General features: G+C 42.1%; 1 protein-coding gene across 8 annotated transcripts in view; it reads right to left on the bottom strand.

The window, feature by feature from the left end:
• The window catches only part of MAP2K5 (mitogen-activated protein kinase kinase 5), a 253,962-nt gene that overhangs the window by 60,957 nt on the left and 177,717 nt on the right, over positions 1–15,288 (bottom strand). For 6 of the 8 annotated variants that reach the window (XM_047735598.1, XM_047735596.1, XM_047735601.1 and 3 more), the window contains 2 exons: positions 4,510–4,536; positions 4,165–4,197 (listed from right to left, as the gene is read on the bottom strand). In XM_047735598.1, coding sequence (XP_047591554.1) covers positions 4,165–4,197; positions 4,510–4,536 — 60 coding nt within the window. The remainder of the gene's footprint in view (positions 1–4,164; positions 4,198–4,509; positions 4,537–15,288) is intronic. The other 2 variants (XM_047735597.1, XM_047735602.1) reach the window with 1 other exon arrangement.

Raw genomic sequence — 15,288 nt, 5'->3', positions numbered from 1 at the left:
CTGTCAAATAAATAAATAAAAATAAAATCTTTAAAAAAAAAAAAAGCCACCTATCCTGAGGGGCCTCTCCTAATCAGCCCAGTCCCTGGGTTCTATAGACACACTCTACTCTGAACCATACTATTCATTTCTGCGTCCGTATCTTTTCCAAGGCTGTGAATGACTTAGAGGCAGGCTCAAGGGTAAGGTCCTCATTTCTATCATTGCAACTCCTAGCACCTTAATCCACAGATGGCCTCTACTAGTTGACCCCAGCCAGCCTGGGATTTGGTGACCCAGAAATCATTGCTGTATCCCTACCTGCCACACCAATGTGGCCAATCCTTTGTCGCCAGCCAAGCCAGAACCCTATGCATGGGAGAGACTGTTAAATGGCATTGCAGCTTCCTGAGTCCCAGCACACGGTACTGGCTCAGGATGTGGGACAGCGCTTCTGCCTTTCTACTTTCACTTACACACCTAGTCTGCAGTTGGCCTGGGTACCTTGCCTAGAAGCTCAGTTCCTCTCAAGGCTTGGAGGCTGTCCTCACCATGGTCTGCTCAACTTGGGCTATCAAATAGTGGGAACTTTTGGTAACTATCTGCCAAATGAATGCACACAAGCCCACTGATTTTACTTCATTAAAGCGAGGCAAGTCTCTGTCTGTCTTCTCAGATGAGCTTTGACTTTACACATCCCATTTGGGTTTCTGATTTCATTTGGTACCTGCTAGCTTTATTAGGGTCACTGTCAGGAGAGCAAAGACAGATGAAGACAGATGATTAGATCACTGGGGCAGCAGGCAGTCACTGGCAAGGACAAAGAGTGACCAAAGAAACCAGACAATCATAAGAGAGAACCCAGGAAAGCACCAAGCAGAGCCATGTAAGGGTAGTTAGCCTGGGAACAAATGACTTTATACATGTCAAGAGACTCAAGCATATCTCTGAGTGCCAAGGTCAAACACAGGCAAAGGGTTGGTAAAATTCAGGTAAGCCCCACACAGTTTCATAGTCCTAGAGGTTATCGATATATCAAAGTTTAGTTCACTACCATGTTAGCTCACTACCAAGTTTAGTTCACATCAAAGTGTAGTTCACAGTCACTGACAAGGACCCGAGTCATCACATGATATTCATTGCACACGGTCAACAGGCTGCCAAGAGCGAGACGTTTTGGAAACACTTCTTTCCTAAAATGAAAATCTCACTGATGTCAGAGTTTCAAGTGGTAAATCTAGATCACAGGGGCCATCTTATTCCCCAAAGATATCAGAAGGCTACAGCATCATGCCATACATAGACACTTGCCTCTTAACAACTAATCAAGGACTTCAAATCACAGGTACTCAGGGCCTAGAGAGGGCCAGAGTATATAGCAATTTTAAAATAAGAAGTTCTTTTGAGAGAAGCAAGTCTGAGTCAGTGACAGTACCATTAAGAGATCACCCATATCCTGCACTAGCCAGCTCCAAGCCAGATGAACTCTGCCTATGGAAACTGAACTGGATTGCCCGGATTTCTGATTGGAGCTTGATTCTCTTATTACCTTGACTATCCTTCCAGTTCCTGATCTGCAGTCCAAATTTCATGTTACTGATTCATACTCGTGTTTAACTTCTGGTGTCTCCTGATTGGACATCTGGTAGCTAGCTCTGGCTTTGTTTCATGAGTCTACTTCCTAACTCCCGCCCTGACTCCTGCCCTTCACCTCTAGCCCACCTGGCCTTGTTTTATTACTTCCTCACTGTTTACCAGGCCATGCAAGAGGTCAAGCTGCATCCACATAATAATGAAGTATGTCACCCTGGGTTTTACTTAGCTATTTTGTACATGACTCTGAATATAGCCATCTTGTTTGAACTAGGATCCCTTTGGGGTGGTACTTTTTCATCTGACTTTTCTCTAACAGAAACAGTACACACTATCACAGGACACACATTTCAAGATGGGACATATTCCACATCCAAGGAGTAACATGGCTCAAATCCTAGCTGGTTATATTCGCGCAGGAAAAGAAGCCCTACAATCAGGTACAAATGAAGATAGATGACTCATCGCCCTCTGGGATCTAAAAGGGCAGATTATCCCTGGAAGACATTACAGAAGTGGTTCTCAAACCTGAATGTGCAGAGAGTTACCTGGGAAGCTGGTAAAATGTAGATTCCTGGCCTCCATCCCTAGAAAGTCTAATTCAGTGATCTGGGTCCAAGAATCAGATGCAATTAGTCCTGAGACCACCCTTTGCAAAACACTGTACCACAGCAAGGAGAAGCCTGACAAATATGGGACAGACAAGCACAGTAATTAACATCCCCCTCCCCATCCTTTCTTTCTTAGAAGCCCTTATGCCCTTTACAGAAGGCAAGTCATCTGGTCAATTGTTTCCTAATACTCATCACTGAACAGCAGTTCAGTTCCAATCAATTTATGTTTGCTTTAGTAAATGCAATGAGCATTTCCCAAGTTTCCATAAAGAAGGTATTTTAATATGTCTTTTGGATACGTGGGAAGTGGTGTCTAAGTGATATTTTTCTCTCACCCGAGGAAGAAATGCTATAAAGAAAAACATACTGTTGAAGTTACACACTCTTGTCCTTCCCACACACCTCCCTGCCTTAGAACATCTCCTTGGGATAATTTCAAAAGTCTCAGGATATTGCCCAAATCAAGCAAGTAAAAGATTTTCAATTTACAGTAATCACTGCTGCTTTAAATAAGGAATGAAAATATCTATTTGATTCAGAAGAACTTGAGATTAGCTTCCCAGTAATATGTGTATTGCTGGTGAGGAGTATCTATACTTGAAAGCTCTGATAACTTAGGAGCCTGGCAGAACAGGAATAGGAGAGTCCAGAAAACTCGGCAGGCTGCGCATTTGACCGGGTAGGCCCAGTTTCCCTGGGCCTGGCCCTAAGCAACCCTGAAGGGGGACCTCAGGAAAATCAGTTTAATTAGGAGGGTTCTGATGGGGATGGGATGCTTTTGGAATCTAAGATGACAGAAGATATTGATGAGCTATTAGATCCAGGGGGCCTGTCTGATATTTGAGATAATGGGACCTCCATTTGTTTCAGGACGATGCCTTCATTTTCGTACTAACATGGTTTATGGCTTGCAGGGGATATATGGACTGACGGATGCAACCATTAAGGATGTTAGAGCCCCATTCTTACTATTATTGTGATATTTGTGCGCGCTTGTTTTTTTCCTAGGAGGATCTTTATTTTTTCTCCCAAATCTCATAACTGGTTATACAGATGTTTAATTGAGAGGAATAATTATGAATTACGATTTGTTTTTTTCTTTCAAACTTTCCTATCTGAATCATTTATCGCCTTCATTACAAGTGTTTTAAATATTGTAAAGTTAAAGTTTAAAAAATAAACATTGCTGGTAGGCAAGCCCAAGCCCAGAAAAAGTGTTTTTAAAAAAACATTAATGGTTCTTCATTGAGAGCTTCATACACTGGAAGCCTTGTGTTCTGCTAACGTACAGAAAAACAGACTTTAAATCCAGAATAAGGAGTCGAAAGAGTAGACTGAGAAAGAGACGCAGGGAGATTAATTCCAAGAAGGCAAAGGGACCACGGAGCTCAATGGACGGGATTATCAGAGGTAGGGTAACTTAAAATGTGAGGATTCCCGATAAAAGCACAAGAATTTAGGAATGTGTTCTAGGGGAAAACAACTAATTAGGAAATAAAAGCTGAACTGTTGACCTAGAGCTTTAGAACATTTTTATCACCCTGCTATGCTTTGGGTAAATAAAGCAAGGAAGACAAATTTTATCCAGCTTATGTCTGCTGTTCAACTCTCACCCTTGACTACTGGAATGACTTTAAATATCTGCTCTGGAAAAAAAAAAAGATAACCACTTTAATTTCCGGCTCCATCCCCATCTGGCTAGGGAGACGATGAATTAATATTATCCTGTTTTGTCTTTAGGGCTTCCAATACCCCCGAGGACCAGCCCGTGGGACAGTCTGTTTGGGCAGGGACTCTGGGCCAGAATCCGAAGAGTGGGATTCAGGACAAGGCCAGTCCACATAACACAGCTCAGAGCCATACAACACAACTTGCTCCGAGGATGTCGGGCACTGTGCTTCATTAGGAAACAAAATATAAGCTTTCCACACCATTAGGAATGACTTTAGGAGTGAAAGCACATAAGACGATGCCTCACCTCATCAACAATGCACTGCAGAAGCTGGAGAGGCTGCAAACGGGAAAGAAGAAAGGAAAAAGTATTAGCCTCGATGCAATATCTTTACAGTGGAGTGGAAAGAAAAAATCATTAATGCAATAAAATATAGCAAGATTAATCAACAACAGCAAACTCTTATAAAAACATTGATGCTCAGGATGTTCTATTATTTCTAATGGTACCTAATCTAATACAGGCAGTTAAAGGTTTGCATTTCCTTCAAAATGCAATTTGCTAAGTTTAAAACAAGGCATTCAAGCATGCAAAGGAAGCAGCCATCAGGAAAAAGAAAAGTGAATTTTTTTCTGAACTCATAAAGCTTACCATTAAAGATCCCTGGTTTTTCTGAATCTGAAAAAAGGCAATATGTAATTAGCATGTCATAATCAAAATGACTCACTTGGACACATTATGATCACTGAGAGAAAATTATTGCATTGCTGGTGGCAATTTGTGGGCATGTGTTAACACAATTTACATAATGAAAATACACAAATGTTAATAGCTCGCTTCTCATTTATAGGCGAAAGTCAGCAGAATGTTAATTTCACACAACACTTTTTAGTACCCTCCAGGTTGTATTAGAATAGGGAGAAAAACCATAATCCATTTCAAAAGGCTGTTTACGATTCAGATATAAATAATGTTTTATATTGCTAGATTGTGAACACTGGGCTTAATGTTGCAATCATTGCTAATGTTATGAAGCTCACTCTTTTTAAATTAAAAACCGATTTATTTAAAATTGAAATTAAATCATAGTCAGAAATTAGAATTTTGGATTCCTGCCAGTGTCGGCTCACAATCCCCTATTTTGTGAAGAAAACTTTAATTATGTGGTTGAAGTATTTGTCTTTAACTCCAGAGTGGGGTGAAGATTCCACCTTTTCCAAAGTTCCTTTAGCCCGTTTCCTGGGAAGCAATGCTCTCTGGGAAAATCAAATTCATGCAAGTTTTACACTGTTTCTCAGGGAATAAAAAGCAGAGACAAGTGAATGCCTCCTCCTAATGAACATTGTGAAGGCGGGCTGCTCACACATCGAACTTGGATAAGCCATATCTCTTAGGAAGTTACTAAAACGTGACACCAAATTAATAACACATCCAGTTAGTAACTGAAGTACTAAACACTTCAAGTCCCCCACTCCCCACCCCTGCCACAAATGACTGCAGATACCACAAACCCATGAAAATGGAGTCCCAGGTACTAAATTTCCTAAAAAGGAAAATTTCAGAAACCAAGTATGGTACTGACAGGTCAGTTGTTTGCTGAGATAACAGCCCCAACCAGCTAGTAAAATATAGGAAATGTGGTAATTGGACAGTTGATCAATGAATTATGCAGGTTAGGGATGCCAACACCTGCGCAGTTCAAAATCCATATACAACTTTTGACTCCCCAGAGACCAATAGCCTCCCATTGACCACAAGTGTTACCGATATCATAAACGATCGAGTAACACATATTTTACATGGTATACGTAGTACATGCTGTATTCTTATAATAGAGTAATCTAGAGAAAAGAGAGCACTATTAAGAAAATCATAAGAGAAAATACATTTATAGTTATGCACTGTATTTATCCCCCAAATCTGCATATAAGTAGACCCATGCAATTCAAACCCATGTTGTTCAGGAGTCAAATGTATTTTTTAAATTAAAAAAATTTTAATGGTGTCTTAAAAAGTTATTCCATGGGGCCCCTGGTTGGCTCAGCCCGTTGGTCGTCTGGCTTTGGCTGAGGTCATGATCTCGGGGTCCTGGTATCCAGTCCTGTGTCAGGCTCTGCGCTCAACGGGGAGTCCGGCTCTCCCTCTCCCTCTTGTGCTCACTCCCTCTTGCAACTAAATAAATGAAATCTTTAAAAAAAAAAAAGAAATAAAATAAAAAAATAAAAAGTTCTTCCATGTCTATTTGATGTGCACAACCACCGTGAGGTTGGCAGGGATGATCATTTCTTTCTTTCTTTTTTTTTTTTTTAAGATTTTATTTATTTATTTATTTATTTCAGAGAGAGGAGCAGAGGGGAGGGAGAGGGAAGGGGAGAGCAATCTCAAGCAGACTCCTCATTGAGCAAGGAGCCCTAAGCACGGGGCTCAATCTCACCGCCCTGAGATCAGGACCTGAGCCAAAATGAGTTGGTCGCTTAACCGGACAAGCCACCCAGGTGCCCCAGGGATGATCACTTCTATCTTCTGCTGGGAAGACTGGCCTCTCGGAGGTGGGGGCAGGCCCAAGGCCGCAGGGACAGTGATGCCAGGGCTTCTCCTATGCTCCTTTCTTTCCAGCGTCTGTATAGTATCCGTCGACAGTCACAGCATTATTCAAAAACAACTGGACTTATGGGGCACCCGGGTGGCTCAGTGGGTTGAGCCTCTGCCTTCGGCTCGGGTTATGATCTCAGGGTCCTGGGATCGAGTCCCGCATCGGGCTCTCTGCTTGGCGGGGAGCCTGCTTCCCCCTCTCTCTCTGCCTGCCTCTCTGCCTACTTATGATCTCTCTCTGTCAAATAAATAAATAAAATCTTAAAAAAATTAAAAAAAAATTAAAAACAACTGGATTTGTATGTATTTATACTTGGTGTGGTAAAGCTGATAAATCATCAATTTTTGGCAGGTTCCTCTGAACTAGACTGCAAGCTTCCCAAGGGCAGAAACTATGTTTTTGCGTTTTTTTCTTTCCTTTCCTTTCCTTTTCTTCTTCTTCTTCTTTTTTTTTTTTTTTTTTTTTGCCTCCATATGGCTTATCAGCAGACCCTTCACCTATTGCTTGAGTGTTTTAAAAAGCACTTTTCCCTGCATTATCCCAACTGAACACAGGGCCTACTCATCCCTGCTCTCCCTGGCCACCACTCCCTGAATCCGCTGTGCCACAATGACTGGCGGTTCTTGGCTGCTGACTTGGCTTCTTCTTGAATAGTTCCCACTTAATGCTATGCTGAATTACTGCTCCTTCCTCTAGTCCATGAGTACTTTCTGCATAATGCTCTCAAGGTAAAGATGTACTTTAAAAAGGAAGATGGGTTAACTACCACCCCAGTGTGGTTAAGGACTTTGGTATCAAGCCACATCACCTTTCAGAAATCTTGAAAGGCCCAAGTCACCTCTCCTACGATGGGGGATCTCTTTGGTGTTTGATTTTATCTTTTCCAGGTACACACGGGTACTCTTCCCCGACCCCTCCATTCTTCGTAAGATCGATCTACTTCAATAGGGGAGGTACTTGTAACAAACAAAGAATCAGAAATCCATTTTTGGCAAAGAGACTGTTTTTCACAAATTTCCAACAGTCAGGGGGATTACAACATTCTCTGAGGAAAACCATGCAGCAAACATTCTAAGTGAGATGTTTCAAAATAAATTCAGGAATAAATGGTACAACATCGTTCCCAGCAACACATAAGTTGTCTGAAATGAGTTCAGGGCAAAACACTTCCTCATGAACTAAGCCCTCAGAGTCTCCACTTTGCCCTGTTCTGTGGGTTAAAGAAGCCATGGTTTAAGACGACTTAAAATTTTACTATTTTAATGCTTTCTCTTTACTATGAGAAAGAGAGCAACAGCAATACCAAAGTCTTTTTTATGATCTTATAACTATACTGTGTTTCTCAGGTTCTTAAAGAGAGATGTTGTTACCAGGTTTTATTACACGGCTTTGATAGCTACATATTATATGAAATCATCTTCATAAATTTTGTATTAAGGTAGCAGTGCTAGTACCTGAAATTGATTCAAAATGCTCAAGATACTCAATTACTTTTTAACACTGTTACACAACGCGGTGACTTATATCTTCTATTTCACAAGAACTTGGTGATGCAACATCATTGTAATTGATTCATTTTCTCAATTAAATAAAGCTACTGCGCTTTTCTTTATATGAATGCCACACAGACCATACAGTTAGATATATTCTTTCCTTTCTCCATCTCAGATATATTGCCTTAAAGGTTATATTCTGTTCCTCTGTTTAATTCCACCGGAAAATTTAAGGCCACAGTTGTATTTTTCAAATTCTGAACTGCCACGGATGCGACTGTATTTATATTAGGCATATTTTTCACTGCTAAACTCTTTGTTGTTTACCTTTTTCAAGATCACACCGCTGTACGGGCGCAGTACCCATAAAGCAGACCACAAAGAAGTCGACCTCTAGTCACTGCCTCTGCTTTGGCACACAGTTCATGGAAGAGGGAAGCCCTGCGTTTTATAGCACATTACAAGTGGTGCTAAGGGTACTCGACATAAAATGTTAGCTCTGTGAATGCCTCTCTTTATTCTAGGTTTGCCTTCCAAATGCTTTGCTGTGAGAGCGGAGTTCAGAGGAACACAGTAATATTGTTAGGGCTGATGAACTGCCTGTACCCCACAACATATGAAATGCCGTTTATAACTAACTCATCCAAGTCCAGAGTCCTGCCTGCCCGCTTTGCTGGTGTTGAGTTTCCTATGTGTAACTAGTACTCTGGGACAATGAACAGAACAATCATTGCTCCGGTCATTACACTTTGCTAATCAGTCTCCAGAACCAGTGGCGTTTGATAAACTAATTAGATGAATCTCTTCCGTCTTCTGGGCACAGCCTTGCTTTTTTTTTTTTTTTTCCTTCTTCTTTAGCTATAAGACTTTAAGTCACACTAAGCAGGGATAGCTAAGCCTCAGTCTGATGTAAGGCAGATCCTTGTGTTTTTAAATAGGGAGGACTGACTTTGTAACAGGCAGGTCTGGGTGTCAATTATGGGGTGTTCCTGCAGTAACACTTATCTTTTTTTTTTTTAAGATTTTATTTATTTATTTGACATTCAGAGATCACAAGTAGGCAGAGAGGCAGGCAGAGAGAGAGAGGGGGAAGCAGGCTCCCCGCAGAGCAGAAAGCCCAATGTGGGGCTTGATCCCAGGACCCCAGGACCCCAGGATCATGACCTGAGCAGAAGGCAGAGGCTTTAACCCACTGAGCCACCCAGGCACCCAGTAACACTTATCATTTATTTCCTAGCAAGGACCATATGGTTGGCAATTTCAAAAGCTCCTGTGACACGACAAATGACTTTGGGAGATGATCCTAGAGTGGAAAGTGCCAATGCAAAAGTTTGCTTATGGGGCCTCAACTTTGTAGTCCATGACTCTCTGGGAGAAACAGCGACTCTGGAAGCCGAACGTCCCCTTCCCATCTCTGCAGAGGCGCTTTCTACACCCAGAGGGAAAGCTGACTTCGCCACCAGCCCTTTGACATTATGTGCAGAAGCACAATCAGAAAACGAAAACGATCCACCTATGTAACTTCAAGAAGACACCGGCTAGGAGCTTTCATCTTCTCTTTTACTCTCTAAAATTATGGCTTGCCCTGCAGCCCTTGTCGGAGAGATTTATGTGTGACTGAGGTCAGATCTTCCACTATCAGTTGACAAATTTTCTCTTTACATATTTACTGCTTTTCAGGCTTGTGTTATTTTCTCTTAAGCAGAAAAAGGAAATACGAAATTAAATGATATGGGTGGCATTTGTAAAGGACACCGGGAGTGCGTGTGTGTGTGGAGTGAACAGTGCCACACTCCAGCCTTCAATGTTCAACTGTATTCTTGTTCCACACCTCATGTTTTAGCAATCGTAGCTATTCTGAGACTGTCTTTTCAAATTGGATGCATTAAGCTTAACCCTGCCTAATATAAACCAGGATTAGGGTAAACGGATACTTATATTATAAATGAAGAATAATGACCTACAATTTTTTTTCTTAATGAAACTAGCTTCAGAGATGGTCTCCTAACATCTATTCATTTTGCTATTAGGGAAACTGAGGTTAAGAGGGGTGCAGTGTCCAAGGTCATAGATACAGCCTGGCCTGGACCTGACTGCTGACTCAGGAGGCTGCCTCGTGTGGAGAAAATGCATAAATGGGAGTCAGAAAGACCCCTGGAATGCCAGTCAGACCCCATGGCCTCAGCAGCTGGTAATGGCATTCAATCCAATTTTATCTGGCCCAGTGCTGGGTGCTAAAACTTAGGGACACACCACCTCCAATCTGTTACAGCTTGCAAAACCAAAGTGCTCAAATCTCAAAAAGGCTTCAACAAGAGAAAAGAAAAATTATTTCTACCTGACCACAAGCTAAACACACATTGCTCAGTATCACTAACTTACTGTAAGATTTCCTAAACAAAGGACTGTTTAAAAAAAAAAAAGTAGAACAAAATGTACCCTAATGAACCATAAATGGGAATTCTGATGAACTGATATTTTTAGATATTGAATACAGGATGAGACAAAATAAATGAATAATATATAATTACTAATAATATAAAGTGAACAAGTATAATTCACTCGTGCCATCATAGATCTCCTGTTTATCAGCCTCTGTTGTTGTTCAAGTTCTTATCATGCCTGTAGTCTATTAGCATACCTTATACCAAACAAAACAGAAGCAAAATAAGTCATGAAACTTAAACAATTAAGGACTTAAAATAAGTGGCAAGAAGATTCAACAAGGAGCTACTCATGGCACCTTCTCTCTGCTGCCTTCGGTAATGACCAGTTTTTAAAAGCTAAAACCAGGGCACCTGGGTGGCTCAGTGGGTTAAAGCTTCTGCCTTCAGCTCAGGTCATGATCCCAGGGTCCTAGGATCGAGTCTCACATCGGGCTCTTTGCTCAACGGGGAGCCTGCTTCCTCCTCTCTCTGTGTGCTTTTCTGCCTGCTTGTGATCTCTGTCAAATAAATAAATAAAATCTTAAAAAAAAAAAAAGCTCAAACTAGATATCTTTGAATTTCACAAACATCTGGGTGGGACAGAAAGGCTCTAAGATGCCTAGAGGAGGGCTCAGCTCAGATGGGACCAGACAGAAAATCATCACAGCCATAAATTAGATCACTTGGCTCTTACCGCTTCCCGAGTATCAAGGACAATGCATTTTCACACAAAACACAGCAGCTGGAGCATCAAGGTACACTGTAACATTATTCATTTGCTGGGTCTGCCAGTCCGTGAGCAGGAAAGAAAGGACCCGACTGCCAGTCTACACTCTTTTATCCTTCGTGTATTTAAAATTGACACAGCTCATGTCCGACTCCACGTAGGTGTACAGGAACCCTAGTAAATCATCCTCTGGGTGAATGTAAATTTTAATATTTAGACCTGAATTTTGTGAGAAAAGCAGGGGCTCAGAAACACAATTTAAAATGATCAAAGTGAATTATAAAATTAACCCTCTCCTTAATGGTACAAGGCCTGGCCAAGACGTCCATTAAGCACTTTCCTTTCAGATAAGGTTTAGAAGATTTTTCCTTTCAAAGAAGATACATTTGCTGTATCAAACTTTTCTCTTTTCTTTGTTCCAATAAAGGGTGGTCTTATTTCAGAATTTAGCTTGGAACATCAGTTATGTGTGTATGTGGAGGGGGCGGTGCGGCAGTGGGAGGAGATGTGGTTTTTTTGAGAAAGTCCTGCTGACCATTCCATTCTTTATGGTCAAATAAATCTGCTATAGCAAAAGATTTTTAAGGTGTCAAATATCTCAAAGGGTTTTTTTCTGGAGCTCTCATTTAGTCTGTATCTCTGTTAGCTTCAATCCCCCACGTGCCATAGAATCCAGAACGATGTTAGAGGTCACCTGGTCTGACCCCTTGCTCCATGTGGAAATTCACTTTATGCTCTTTCCGACAGGCAGGCATCCTGTCTTTGCTAGAAGACTTCCAGAGATGGGATTCCAATGATTCTATCCTGGGTGGCTTCAATTGTTAGAAGGTCCTTTCTGATTATGAGTTCAAATATGTCCTCCTAGGAGAAATGCCCATGGTCCAGCACTACAGTGCTTACGTCTAGTGATGGCAGTTCACATATTTGAAGATGGTTGTTTCTCCACCATGTTTTCTCTCCTGAGTGAACATCCTGTTTTCTTCCTGGGATCATTTGCTCTGATTGGTTTGCCCTCTATTCTTCCCCCTTCTATTAATAATGATATTCTAATAACATCCCCTGCCCCTAAATCGCCCATGTGCTTCCTTCCCCCCCCACCCCCAGCTACTTCATCACCAGCTTTATGGTGGGGCATGTGAATGACTCTTAAATGAGTCAGCATCATCCAAATCCCCTGGGCTTGGGGAGCTAAACTGACCCAGTCAAACTGAAGCCTAGGGCAGAGAGAGACCTGCTCTTCCTTCTCATTGGGGAGCACATCGTCCTGGAACTCCAAGAACCAGTCTTGGTCTGTGAAGGAAGAAGCCCACCAAGAGCAGAACCAAAAGTGACTTGTTGGATCAAGTTCTACCGAAAACCAGCAATACTTATTTTGGGCCATGCAGTTCAATCAAGTCCCCTTGCGGCTGAGGCAACTTGAGTTGGGTTTTCCATTACCTGAACTGGAAAGCTGCCTGAGGGAGCCAGGGAGGGTTTCACATTCTCTACCACTGTGACGGCCTTTCTTAGAATGTTGTGTCGTGGGCATGTGTTCCTCACAAAGCAGAACACCCACGCCTGCACAAACACCTCACACTGACTGGCTCGGTCACCTTGTTCTGGACATTCTACACCATTCAGCAGAGGAAATTCCTGGAGGCTCTACGTCCATTCACGTTCTTGATAGCCATATCACATGGTTGGCTCAATGAAGGGAAACATGGAAGTTTACAAATCTTGGACTGAGAAAGAATTACTTCTTTCCTATACTCTTCTATTTCTTATGTGTTTCCTACTGACAGAGTATTCGAGAGTCAAAATGATTACATGATTAAACCAATGCAGAATCTAGGCAAGTCTGTTTTCCACCTGTTGCCTCTCCCTGGCAACAGATAGGAAATACAACATCAGTCTTTTGTTTGTTTGGCTCAGGAGAGGCCTGTCCAACACTGATGCTGAATCATAGACTCTTGGAGCCTGGAATAATCTTAATTTTTTCGTCTCCCCACCTCAATCTGGTCCCTGAATCTCTTCTTCATGACACTCCTGGTGGACGGGGCTTCTGCCTGGACACATGCAGTCATGGGGAGCTTATGTCTTCTCACTGTCCCTTCTACCTCTTATTCCAGTTCTACCCTCCTGACAGTACCAATCCATGTCTTGTCTTACATAAGAACCCTCAAGTATCTTAAGGCAACTCTTTGGAAGCTTTTATCCTTCAGGTATTAATGCTGGCAGGACAGGGTGGAAATATGGACACAGAAGAAAAGGGGGCAAAATTATTAACTTAAAGCCTAAAAATGTGTATTGATTCTTTTTCCTTCTATGTCTGCTTTACCAACATGTAAAAAAGTCAAGTCAGACTAAATCACTAACTCACTGATTCGTTTACTCACTCTCTGCCAGGCACTATACTGGAGTCTAGGACCTGAAAGATGGATAAGCCACAACTGCTGGTCCACAAAAATGAGGGACTTATTTAAGGTCCCTGAAAATCAGGGTCAGAGCTAAGACTTGAGCACAGAGCTTGAACTCTCCTTTAAATGCCACTCAGTATTTGGATAAAATACAACTTGTTAGATTCAAGGTTAGATTCAAGGGGGACAGTGTCCCCCAAAAAAGGGATGTTTTCAGGCATTTTAAGGAATTCTTTCTTTGTGGGCTGACTCTATATATTGTTGCTTGCTTTTTTTTTTTTTTTTTGCCCTGATGTATTTGACAACATCGTTTGGCCTGCTGAGATTTTGAGATGAGCTGCAACTGTGGCCAATACCTGTTTCGTATAGGAACGGGAAGGAAAGAATCTTGAAATCTAGTCACATGTAACCATGTTACTTAACATGTGTCTTACTGGTTTGGTTGTGGATGAGATTCAAAACAGGACTTAAAGGAAAGCAGCCACGGATCTAGAAGGAACTGCACACAGTTTGATTTGTGTTTCAGAGTTGTAGGACACACCTTTCATGCTTTGATGTAAGTGAAATCTGGTTCAGTAGAGTCCAAGAGCATCTTCGGGGAGATGGTGATGAGAAAGGTAGCTGGAGGTGTGGAAAAGAGGAGGATATTCATACCAGATGAAAGGAGACCACAGAAGGATCTAGGCCAGCATTTTTCAGACTCTGTTTACCAAAGTTCATGTAAGATATTACTTAGACATACTAACCAAAACTAAGAGAGCAAATCAGAACTGTCCTGGTGTTTGTGTGCGCAAGCATGTGTGTATGTGTCCAGGTGTGACTTCCCACTGCCTTCATGTCCTGTCTTCCCATCATTCTGCAAATCACTAACCAAGCACACCTCTATCCTTTTCCAGATGAGAAAACTGAGATCTGCTGTGTGTGTTTGCCAGGGGGAGGGGGAGTAAACCACATTCTGACAATGATTCAACTTGTTACCTGCCGGGTGTGTCACTTGTCACCTCCTGGTCCTCTCTTTCCTGAGTCAGTAGCGTTGGTGGCTGCCTGGCTAGGGTGGCAAAGGGCTGTCCAAAGGGCATGGGCAGGAGGAAGGCCTTTAGCTGCCAACTTTCTCTTGTTTCCTATATTTTACCAAACTAGAACCAGGACTACAGTCATGCTCTCCTCATGCCCAGAATAGTGCTCTTTGCAACCTGTTTCTGAACAGAAAACAAGACAAGTTTCATTACCCTCTTTGGTCTTCTTTCCTCCTCTGGCCTCCTTTCCTCATGAGACCATTCTATACTCAAGCTTTCCTTTACCTCTCCCCATGGCGCTCACCACCTACAGGCTTTGACAGAGTGAGTCCACACTCAGTTCTGACTGGTTGCCTCAGTTTCCCACAATTCCTTGGAGCTGACACCCTGACCATGTGTGTAACCAAATAACTGCCTCCTTTCCTAGCTCCCGGCAATCCTGGGGACCCTCTTTCCACCTGGTGTGTCCCGAGCAATCTCTAGCCCTAAATCCAATCAGCTCTTTGCTCCTTTTAGGCAACCCACTGAGTTTTCAATGAACTTAGCTTGTCCATTTGATTGGCACTAAAGAGGGCTGGGTTCTTAGCATTGTTAGCACTTTAGTGAGGAAGAATTCCCAAGCCCCCAAGCATTAATCCAGAACTGTTAAACATCTGAAAAGTAATCTGTGCTCAAATGAAACTAGGGCGGGTCTGCCCCCTTTTTAACTTAGAGTCCTAAATCTACCCAAGTTTTCTATACTGAAAATAGTGGTAAGTAAAACACTGGAGTACGGTCAG

Source organism: Lutra lutra, chromosome 7 (assembly GCF_902655055.1).
Source record: "Lutra lutra chromosome 7, mLutLut1.2, whole genome shotgun sequence".
Taxonomy (NCBI): Eukaryota; Metazoa; Chordata; class Mammalia; order Carnivora; family Mustelidae; genus Lutra; species Lutra lutra.
Note: the sequence above shows the minus strand (reverse complement) of the source record. Positions and strands in the feature narration are given on the sequence as shown.